Raw genomic sequence first — 12,470 nt, forward strand, 5'->3', positions numbered from 1 at the left:
TTCGAGATTTAGAATCTCTGTATTTTATTGTTATCTTTGGTTCGACGTTATGTACTATCGACAACAATTTTCTTACATATTTTGCTCAATAGCAAATTCAGCATATTTATTTTTGAAATTTTTATTTTTGGAGTTCTTTGTTTAATAACTCTGTACAGTTAGTCAGATGTTCACTGTCATTTTCTATTACTATTTCCGCCATATTAGATTGAGATTTTTCGGGTACAGATTGTACTACAATATTGGCACTATCGTCGACATTTGTATTATTCTGGATTTCTAAGGGTATTTCTTCGATTTCTTTACAATCAGTCGATGGAGTTGAAGCAGTATCTCTGGAATTTGGTAATATCGGTGAAGGAGGTTTTTTGTTATCATCTTTGATAATCCCTTCGCAACAGTGTTTCTGTAGACAAGTCACCTGACGACACTGCATCAAGCATAAACTAGTGCTGGTTGGTCCGGTAGTATCAGTTGGAGTAACTAGAAGCGGTAACACTGGGAGAATTGTTTTGAATTCCGGCTGAATCGTGACCTGATTGATACCCTGGTCGTGGAAAAAGTCGATAACTCGATCATTAATCGCGGTGTATACCTAAAGAATCAGAAAAAGAAATACTTTAAACTTGAATTCACAACGTTTTTCAACTCCAATAGTAAACCTTTGGTGTCTCAAAGATGATGTGAGCCGTGGAGACATACTTGTTTGAGCTTAGCTGCCAAATGTGTAGGTCGTGCACGCTGACAATGTCAGGAAATGTCCCCAAGAGTGACTTCTCGAATATGTCGATATCGATCGTATCAGGAATTGTCTGCAATAGGATCATTCCTGATTCCTTCACTAAACAGAGAAAAAATATTAAATAAGTATTTTGTTTTAGCTGGTTGTTGAAAACATAGGTGATATAATGTTTGGTGGGTTACGAATTTGTAATAATAAGTCTCAAAGGTGATCGCTAATAAAGATACCAGTGAAGAAAAAAAAAGACGCATTTGAGCAGGATGTCATACGTATTTTGGAAAAATTATCGCTCATAAGACCGATTGTTCACTCTGGCCACGAGATCTGGGCTATGTTGACAGATGATCATCGCTCAATATCTATCTCTAACATACCACACAAATTAATACTGGATTAAACATACACTAGTGATGGACAGAGCCGTTCATTTTAAAAAACCATTCAGCCACTGTAGCACTTTTTCTATGGGAATGGGACCATTGTAAGGATTAATGGGCAAAACCGTTCATTTTGAATGAACCGTTCAGAGATAGAAAGTTCAATCAAAAGAAAGAAGTATGTTTTTGCAAAGACTACACGAGAACTCAGGTTTATCGAGCAAAAAACAAAGAAAAATGTCACTCGAATGAGGTTTCGAAATGTCGCATTTTTATTAGAGAAATACCGTTTTTCAACAAAGAAATATTCATCACTCATTTGAACCGTTCGCGAACGGATTGTCCATCTCTAACATGCACCCTCATTCTTGTTTAAAACCGTATGAAACACGTTCGAAAGTATTCCACATTTGTAATACTGTTTACGTTCGAACAGAAGCCTGTCAGCTTGATGCGAAATCAACCATCAGTTCAGCAACGCCATCGCACGGCATCACATTCAACCTATCATATCAACTGTATGGGTGTACAGTGCTGCTATTTTGGCGCGCACGAATTTGACATTTCTCTTCCCTACTTCTATGCACGACATTCAATGCGGACTCGCGTGAGGGCGCCAAAAAAGATTTATTCGTAAATGTGAGAGCTGGATATTTTGTTAATAATTATGTCTTTGGTTCGAACCAATCGCACTTTCAAATGTCGTACATACATAAGAAAAACGCCAAAATAACATTAAATCATCAATTCCGATACAGACTTGTAATTACAAATATTTGACTTTGTATGTTGTTTGGTTTGATTTTTCGCTTATTTTGTATCATCAATCTTGTTTACGTCCGTATCGTCTAAGAAATAAAGAGGGATGTTAGTCCAACACTTGTTGTTACTAGAGGCCGTATATACTACTGCGCACTTCACAAGTGTCACGGGAGAAAGATATTTGTTAGTAAAAATTTCAGTATTGGTATTATTCGCGCGCGACTCAGTATGTTCCGATTTCAAGATGCTCGGATGCACCACTAAACTCACTAACTTCCCCAGTGAAGTCCCGGGAAGTCTTGATTCACAGCTCTTATTCGAGGAAACTGAAGAAAAATTCGCGTAAAGAATAAAAACTTCCCTATTTTTTATAAATGAAATTACGTGATACAAAATAAACGAGTGAATAGGATTTAGACAAAATAGTTGACATATTCTAAATAGATTTTTTAAATCATTTTAAATCACCAAAACAGGTCAACAGTTTTCACGCGCGTTTTGATTCTTTATTATTTCCGCTTTACTATTTTAATTATTTATTAAAATTATTATTTGGTAATATTGGTTGATCTGAGCAGCCAGTATTTTTTTTACTATGTATTTAATATACCGATATATGTTATCTCTGTTATTAACTTTGTAATATCAACGGATTTACGCACGCTAGACGGAAATTGGTAGGTTGAATGAAGAGATAATTTAGTAAAATAAAGTAATCAGAAGTGAAGCGTTGAAAATATCTGATAACTGAAAGCAGTGTTGGTGATTGCCGATATATGTTATCTCTGTTATTAACTTTGTAATATCAACGGATTTACGCACGCTAGACGGAAATTGGTAGGTTGAATGAAGAGATAATTTAGTAAAATAAAGTAATCAGAAGTGAAGCGTTGAAAATATCTGATAACTGGAAGCAGTGTTGGTGATTGCCGAAAATTTGACAGAAGCTGATATATTGCTATCTATATTGTATACAACATCTTCAATCCGGTAGAAGATGCTACAAGAACTCGAGTCTCTCAATGCATGAACCGTGAGGGAATTTTGCTACATTTCTTCGCTCCACTTCATACTCTGAGTATTTCACGCCCTTAAAAAAAATTTACAGTCTGATAATGATCGTTGCTGTGTAGAATTTCCCGAGAGAGAATTGCAAGTTGACAATTATCGCAAAAAATCGAATCGATGATTCAACTTGATGATTCTCGTACTAGGTTGCAATATTTCAAAACCCTTGTGTGGAGCATTCACAGACATTTTCATAGACACAAATTATACAAAGGTTATATGCACATAGTTAGAATAAGCGGCAATAGTAAAATGATTCTATCGCAATTATCAACTGCCTGTATAGAATCGGATCGTGGAACGAAAATAAGCGACCGTTTGTTGCTTCGGAGAGGATCCCCACGCTGCGTGCAACCTTTGATTCTCAGAAATGTCATCGAGAGAAATTCGCTCTCACACTGGTGTCGATTCTATGTTAAATGAGCCATGCCGGTTTTTTGTTGTTGCGATGGTATCCGTCTCTCTTTGATGGCACTGATTCAATCGTTGAAGAGTTGCCAGGGAGCGTTCATTGATACGATAAAAGCCATCCTTGACAGAAAGGAGAGAGAAACTCCTACAATTGTCGCCTTTTACGACATGGAAGCAGGAACCCAGTGGATCTATTATTGGTTCATTTTTTTCTGTCAGATTCCACAAGGCATCTAGGCTGGTACTGTGCGGAGAGAGCTAATAGGTACTATCAATCTCCTAGTGGATCTCAGCCCCGAGAATTATGGTGTATTTTTTGTGTAGTCAAAGTTCTTAGAAACTAAGTAACCACTAGAATGATAACAAAACTGTTAGTACTATGAGAATTACGTGCTAGGACTTCTTAACAAGCGATTAGGTTTATCGTCACAGCCAATCTCTATGTAGTAGGACTGTTTACATCCTCGTGTGGCAGCTTGGTTCTACAGTAGACAATTATAAGGCAAATTATATGTAAACAGTCCTATTGTACTGCCAGGTATCTGTATCGTACGATATCTCTAACCTGACCGGACTGCAAGAGTACCGAAATGTCAGATGATGCACAATATCTCTATGTTGACCGGACTGCAAGGGAACCGAGATGTGAGTAATAGGAATTGATAAAAAATATATAAATCGAAAAAAATGTGTACAATAGAAACCCTTCAAATTGTTTTAAAAGACATAATTTTTCTATTAAGATAAAACAAAATATAAGATTTGAACAAACAAAAGCGTAAGTAGCAATCCTTATTATTTTAGGGGTATATCTTATCATTTATTTCAACTGTCAGGTTTATAAATTCTAAGCCCTACAAATATTCTCTTTATCTAAAGTTAGCACATTTTTCAGTTCATTTCCAACCCATTTTGCAAGTTAAATTTACTATGCAAACGATTGTCAAGAAATTGACAGGAACGCACAAGTAAAATATTTGTTAGTTTGCTGAAACGCACAAGTCAAATATTTGTTATTGATGCCATTCTCATTTTCATTTTCTCCTGTAGAAATTCTCCGAAATACCACAATTCAACAAAGTTTAAAAAATATTTTTGAAGATTTCTGTTGCATAATACTACTACATTTGAACGTAAGTTAGTGAAAATCTATTCAATCATATGCTAGAAAGTGAAGTGAGCTCCATTTTATTACATTTGATTACTATTGTTGGTACTTCCGCAACCAAAAGCCGGATATTGGCATAGTGACATTCGGTTCATTGAACCATACACTAATATGATCTACACGTTTTTTTTACCATTCACTATGATGATTTGTATTTTGGGAAAAATGTACCGGTAGTCGGACTTGGATAAAATTCAGCAAATCATTTGTGGGACTATCAATGGTTTATTTGGTTACAGAGTCTCATGGTCAAACTAGAGAAATCACTAGGCAATATAAAGATGTAGCTTATAAACAAAGTATTTCTGAAATTGACGTTTTCATACTGAGCACACTATCTCCGGAACCAGGTGTTTGATCCGAATGAAAATTAGAATATTCTTATGGCATCTTAAGAACTTCCATCTCCGAGAAAAGTGAGTGACATTATTTTCTCATTATTAAGGAATTATTTCTACATTATTGGTGCATATCACCCTGTAATTCCGGAACCGGAAGTTGGATCGAAATGAAATTCCGGAACTTTGTATGGGACCGTGAGACCTTTAATTTAAAATAAGATTGTGAAACTCGGTTCAACTATTTTGGAGAAAATTGAGTGACGTTAATTTCACATTTTTGGTACATATCATCCTGTAATTCCGGAAGCGGAAGTCGGATCCAAATGATATTCAGGAACTTTGTATGGGACCATGAAACCTTCAATTTAAAAAAAGTTTGTGAAACTCGATTCAACCATCTCCGAGAAAAGTGAGTGACATTATTTTCAAATTTTTGGTGCATATACAGGTCGGATCCAAATAACGTTTCAAGCAACAATATTTGAAATATTTCTCTGATTGTAAAAACGATGCTTGAATACACGAAACATTCGAAACTAAAATGGCATACATAGACTCGCAATTTTAGTGGTCTTCATGACTTTTTTTTGAAGAAATTTACTGATATTTTAAAATTTTGTGGCAAATGATTCGCTTTCGAAATCATTCGAGTGAAAATCAAAAGGTTTATTCGTATTCGTTCGAAAGTATGTGTTCGTTGAATGGTCAATACGTAAACGTAAACAAGAATGAGGGTGATTTTCTCGATCAATTCCTAACGAATCCTGCAATGGCAAGAACCACTGAACCTTCTAGAACGACTTAACGTAATACAAAATGCATAAAATGATAATTCAGAACAAAACTTCTGACATGACTAATTGCTCTTTGATTGACAATTGAAAATGTTAACTGTCCAAAAGGCCCCAGATAAAAACTCAATACTTTTAGCTAATCAGATACTTACTATAAGGATAACTTAGCGATAGTAAAACAACACAGGATACGATGGAGCATAGTGGATCTACAAATTTGGATGTATCTTCATCTTCGTTCGTGTAGTGCACTATCACTGAACACACGATTACAAACAGGGTACCTGAAAAACAGAGAAATAATTAATTACTTTCCATCACAACTGGTTTGAGTAAAGGCTTACTGCAAATATCTCTCAACATTTCTCGAACACTTTGTCGTTTGGTAGACTCGTACGGCACACTCGATAATGCAGCCATGTGTTTGCGTGAACCAGAAAGCCGTCGTTCACCTCTCCGCATACCGTCGCCAGTTACAACGCGATCAAGCACTACATTGCCATTGGATGTGATATACAGGAAGCTACCCTGATGGTACGTATAGCCACCTATCAGCAGATAGCAGAACCCATTCAAAATAATTCCCAAGGATCCCAGTATCAATACCGGAATGGGATAATGCATCGCATCTTGATGATGAATATGGGAAAGTGTTTGTAAAGCTTCCACAACGGCAGAGAAACAGAAGGATGCTAGAAAAATGCAAACAACTAGCATCGTAAGAACATCGATACGTGTCCAGCCGAAAGTGTTCCGTAAACTGCTTTCCCGCTGCTGGCGACTCTTCGTTTTAACTTTCAATTTTACACTGGCTGGACTAGACTCTCCCGGATTTGGTGATGGCTCAGTCAGGGCTTGTATACCCTGTGCTTGTGCCGGTAGTTCAACAAAGCATGCGTCACTAGCATGATCTAGTGCGAATTGAGAGACGGATACCTGCTCGTGACACGCTCTAGATGATGGTGATTTTTTACTATGCTGTGAAGTAGAAGAAAGAGAATGAATTAGATTTTCATTCTTAGGAAATTTGTGACGAATCGGAACAGCTTTTTTACAGTGAAGTGTCTGAAAATTGAATGTGAAAATTGAATAAAGCTAACATGAATAATTGTTGAATATCACGAATGCCGGCTCTTAATTCAGTTCCCGAATCCGTCTCTAGTATTCATGAGCTGAAAAGATATGTTCGATCTCGACCATGGTACACTCTTATGAAGTCACGAAAATTGGAATTCCAATAAAAAGCCTTATGAAATTCATACGAAATTTTTAGGAAAATTGTGCGAAATTTCTATGACAGACATAACTTCTCTCATATACAGTGGAAATCATAAACATTATAATTGAAGTATGTTTTCATATTAATCTTTTGAAATTGTGATTTTGGCGATTTTTGATGCATCATAAGATTTGCCTTATGGTTTTCTCTACTCATTTTGCCTGAGTGTGGGTGCGCAGTGCTGCTATTTTGGCGCGCACGAATCAGACATTCCTCTCCTCTACTTCTATGTACGAGATTCGATGCGGTCTCGCCTGAGGGCGCCATGCTCGCAAAAAAGGATGTTGCCAATGAATTGTTCGCTAAATGTGAGAGCTGGATATCTTGTTAATATGATATCTTTGAATTTGTACAACCAGACCCTGTCAGCTTGGAGCGAAATCAATCTTTAGTTCACCAACGCCATCGCACGGCATCACATTCAACATATCATGTCAATTGTATGGGTGCGCAGCCCTGCTATATTGGCGCGCACGAATTTGACATTTATCTCCCCTACTTCCATGTATGAGATTCGATGCGGACTCACCTGAGGGCGACATGCTCGCAAAAAAGGATATTGCCAATGATTTGTTCGGGAAATGTGAGAGCTGGATATCTTGTTAATATGATGACTTTGCTTCCCGATATCACATAATTCAGGATACCACAATGACTAGAAGATGACGACACTAAATCGTTACGTTGAGCAAAACAAGTCGGCCTGATTACGATAGCAGAAGCTGTACATGACGAAGTTTAATTGCGAGGTATAGGATGATGAAAACTACATCAAGCTTCCTGAATACCATCAACCAAGAAATCTATATGCAGTGCAGCAATTGCTGAACTGCTCAAAGTGGTTGTACGACTTTCTCCCGAAAATTATTTCGCTGAAGTTGAAGCAACGAAGTATTTTTCCCAGAAGGTACGGTTCTCCAGAAAACCATATTCACGAAGGAACTAATTAGTAGAAAGACACACAACAGAATGTACCATTTCCCAGAATGCCATCTCCTTTCCCCTGAATGGAAAATAATACAGAAACAACATAGGAACAGATATTTTACCAGAAAAGCACCTACTAGAATCAGGCGCGTATACATGAGGGGTTTTAGGGGTTCAAACCCCTCCCCCCTGCCACCCCCTGAAACTCAAGAAATTATTAGGGGAGACAGGGGCTAGACCGGACTGCTTAAATATCTTATAAACCTGCTATTATTTCGATTCATAGATTGATTTTGGAAACGCGCTAGGAGATGACGCGGTAGAGATGATTTGGGTGAAAACCCAGTTTTAGTGGTTTTTTTTTCATTTTCTTAAAAGTGTCCGATTTAGTCCCGGTCTCCCCTAGATTAGAAAATACCCCCCGAAATTTTTTTCTGGGTACACGCCTGACTAGAATGAACCAGTCCAACAAAAATAATTTTCCAGAAAATTTCGGGAATGCTCATTAACTGTAATTTCCAAGGCAACTATGCTTATTTCAAGCTTTGTGGGTCTGGAAAAGAGGGTTCTGAGAATAACGAGTTTAATAAAAATTAATCAAATTATATAACGGGTATGAAATCATTTAGTTATAATTATTTAAATTCAAACATAGCTTCTTTAAATTGGGTTTTTTTTCGCATATAGTATATATAGTAACAAGCTAATCTTTCGTCGTTACTTTGGTCTATTGTACGTGTACTAGCAACAGATTGTTTTGATACATTGTTTAATTTTCTTATCGTCTTACTTTGAATCTTCTAGTGATAAAGTGTTGTAAATAGCACACTATCATCTTATATAAGTATCTTATTCAATGCTAACACAATATTCTGTTCGTAATAGATGATTCAGATCGAGACGGCCGGAGGCCGCGAGTCCTCCGGCGACCCGCCGTCAGAAGCGGTGGCCACTGCGGGGTAATTCAATTTCAATGTAATTTCACATCAATCATGGTTTTAAACCAGATTTTCGTTTCAACTGATGTCTGTTTAATAGAACTATTGGTTTACATGTCGTGTAAGTTTCATCTTTTCTTTCTGTGTTTGACTGATTTGTTATGACGTTTGAACTCTGGCAGCAATTCACGAGTAATGCGCGTTTGGAACAAATGCAAGTTTAAAAAGTAATATAACATCGCTTAATATGGATTTTCAATTTTTATTAGAGGCATTCGTTTCATAATCATTTTTTTTAATCAAAATCGCAGAACCAAAACCACAATTCATGTCCATGAATAACAATGTAACGCATTCTCAAGTGAAACCTTAAGCCATGAATATAATTGCAAGAAAGGAAAACCAAATGAAGCCAAATTTGGCATAAGTGGAGACATGCAGCTAACATACACAGAAAAAAAAAGATGAAACTTACACGACATGTAAACCGATGTTACTATGAAATAGACATCAGTAGAAATGAAAATCTGATTTAAAACCATGATTAATGTAAAATTGCATTCAAATTCATTTAGTTTTTCATTGAACAAGACTGTATATTAACAAACCGCTTAGTTCTGTAATGTAACTTTCCATTCAATTGCCTGTTCCAAATATGTGAATGAAAATAAATGTTAATTCACAAAATATTTTTATCTATGTACGAAAATTAAAAGCTGATCAAATGTGGCGCTCGTACAATTTCACACTCATAATGAAGTTCAAGTAGTATGTCGACTGATTGAACTGTTCAATAAAAACAAATCGATCATTTAAAATTTTGGCTGCCTTATTCCACATCAATAGATCGAACAACTCCATGGGGCTAGACACATTCATGTTGGATGTTAGATCCTATAACCATATAGTTTATGTTGAAACACAATCATAACTTTATTCTAGAATTCTTCATGAGAATTAGACTTGAAAAGAGTTTTAGTGACATTTTTTCAATAAATTTAATACTGCACAACGAGTTATTTACCAGAATCCTTTTTCTTTCAAATGAATATTTATCGAACATAGGACTCATTCAGTAATTAGAAACTACACAGTTAAATGTTTTATAACAGAACATAAAACGTTGAGGACGTGAAGATATTGAAAAAAGATACATATAAAGCAGTTTCATGAGAAACTGAACTATCGAGAAATATTAGATCCATATTGTTTTATTTTGTCATTCATTTGTGAATCAAAAAACCGAATATTTACGATTTTCTTCAACAGTAACATTTTTTCAAAAATCATGACTTTTGAACCTTTTCTGCTAACTTTTGGTTATGTTGTCAATAAATGCCTATAATTTTTAGGAAAAACATGCGAATATTGTAAAGCTGAAGTTTTGTGTTTGATTTTTGGATATGTCATGTAAAACTGTTTCAGCTTGCAGAAAAAATATAAAATGACATCGCGCCCGGTCGCAAACCATGAAAACCGTTGAAAAACCCTGGTCGCAAACCATGAAAACCGTTCAAAAATTATACAATTGACAGTTCAAAAAAACTTCAACTAACAATATTCGCATATTTTTCCTAAGATCTATAAACATTTATTGACAACATATCTAAAATTTAGCGGAGTCGATCGAGTGGTTCAACAGTTATAAATTTATCAACCACATACTTTTTAAAGAAAATCGAAAAAAAACACGGAAACATCGAAGACTTGAAATTTTCAAAAAATCATAACTCAAAAACATATAAACATACATGGCCATGTTTTGGATATGTTATGTAAAAATATTTCAGCTTTCAGTAAAAAATATAAAATGACATTGTGCGCATTGGTCGCAAACCATGAAAACCGTTGAAAAGTTATACAATTGACTTTTTAAACACAAAACTTTAACTTTACAATATTCGCATATTATAAAACTTATTGATAACATATTCGAAAATTAGCAGAATGGGCCGAGTGGTTCAAAAGTTATGATTTTAAAAATAATGTATTTTTTGAAGAAAATCGAAAACAATCGATTTTTTTATCCATCCTAACAAGGAAATGATCACCCTAATGACAAAAGAAAAAAATACGGATCTAATATTTTTCGATGGAAACGATTCTTACCAACAGGCGCGTAGCCAGAGAAAATTTTCGGGGGGGGGGGGGGGGGGGTTTAGAACATGGTGATAAATCAACACATGTACAATTTATATCACAATGTTTCCCATGGGTTATAATTTTTTGTTTCGGGGGGGGGGGGGGGGGGGGTTTGAACCCCTAAAACCCCCCCCCCTGTGTACGCGCCTGCTTACAAATATTACGAAATTTATTGGCATTTATTGATAACATATTCGAAAATTAGCAGAATGGGCCGAGTGGTTCAAAAGTTATGATTTTAAAAATAATGTATTTTTTGAAGAAAATCGAAAACAATCGATTTTTTTATCCATCCTAACAAGGAAATGATCACCCTAATGACAAAAGAAAAAAATACGGATCTAATATTTTTCGATGGAAAACGATTCTTACAAATATTACGAAATTCTGAGAGATTGTATATCTGTTTCTCATGGAATTGCTGTATACACGTTTCGTTGGAAAAAGAGGTGCTTCCCAAACAAACGATAATAGTTATTCGCGAATCTTGACGCTTAAAAATAATGTTGCATGCTGAAAGAATATTTACACTCTATTGCGAAATTTACATAGTAACAACGGAAAACAGCACACAAGAGAAAAAAAGGCAACTTACACACCTAGAGAAAATCATGTTAATTTTTCGTCTCCCTGTACCGACATATTCGAGTATCAAAAATGACTCGAATGCGAAGATAATTTGAGTTCCTTTCAAACAAGAAATGTTAGATAACTTTAATCATCTAGCAATAGCATGCCTATTGATATGTGAAATAGCTAAACCTCGGGTGTGTTCGGCAGGTTGGTTTTCTATTACGCACAGTATACCCACCCTTACATCATTCAATCTTCTTTGTGATAGTTTGAATGAGAATCATTCATCACCTCGATTAAAACGGGTATGCAGAAAGTAAAATTGAATTTAATCTTGAGAGTAGCATACAAAAAAGAGTTTGAATGGTTTATAGGTTAATAGCAGCTATATGCATCTCTTTAGTCATAGTATCTAATGGTGTCATTGATTTTTTGGCTTACAATTGAGTTGAGTTGGAATTCGGAAGAGATTTTTACTGTGGAACAATAAAGGAAACTTTTAAAATTTGAATAAATTCTACTAACAGCTACCGTTCAAGGAAAAAATAAGACTCACAGAGCATTATGAACCTGCGTAAGTATTTTCTGTTTCAAGAAAAAATGATTTCAGGATTCCCCTCCGTCAATTTCAGCTCCACCATTCATGTCATATATTGAACAATTAGAGTAAGTACTAGTTAGAGTAAGATTTTGCAAACGACTTTTGCAATGCAGAATTCGTGCCCGGGTTTTTCACTGAATAGTTTTATCAGACTCTGATTTCAATAATCCTTTTTTTTTTATTCAAAGATATATTCAATAAGACACATTGCCTTAGCTCTAAGATGACGAGAGTAATTCAAAAATACTTAAATGGGTTTTCAAAATATGTTGCACTAATCCGATTTTAGCATTCAGCTGTTCTTATATCTGTTGCATGGATTATTTTTGGGAAATTGGTATCAACTT

General features: G+C 35.5%; 1 protein-coding gene across 9 annotated transcripts in view; it reads right to left on the bottom strand.

Annotated features, from left to right (window-relative positions):
- LOC131435321 (proton-coupled zinc antiporter SLC30A1) overlaps positions 1-12,470 on the bottom strand; it is a 49,425-nt gene continuing 36,955 nt past the window's right edge. For 8 of the 9 annotated variants that reach the window (XM_058603067.1, XM_058603065.1, XM_058603066.1 and 5 more), the window contains 4 exons: positions 6,008-6,641; positions 5,816-5,947; positions 663-841; positions 1-595 (listed from right to left, as the gene is read on the bottom strand). In XM_058603067.1, the coding sequence (XP_058459050.1) occupies positions 122-595; positions 663-841; positions 5,816-5,947; positions 6,008-6,641 (1,419 nt within the window). In that variant the 3' untranslated portion in view covers positions 1-121. The remainder of the gene's footprint in view (positions 596-662; positions 842-5,815; positions 5,948-6,007; positions 6,642-12,470) is intronic. The other variant, XM_058603069.1, reaches the window with a different exon arrangement.

This window comes from Malaya genurostris, chromosome 3 (genome assembly GCF_030247185.1).
Source record: "Malaya genurostris strain Urasoe2022 chromosome 3, Malgen_1.1, whole genome shotgun sequence".
NCBI classification, from domain to species: domain Eukaryota; kingdom Metazoa; phylum Arthropoda; class Insecta; order Diptera; family Culicidae; genus Malaya; species Malaya genurostris.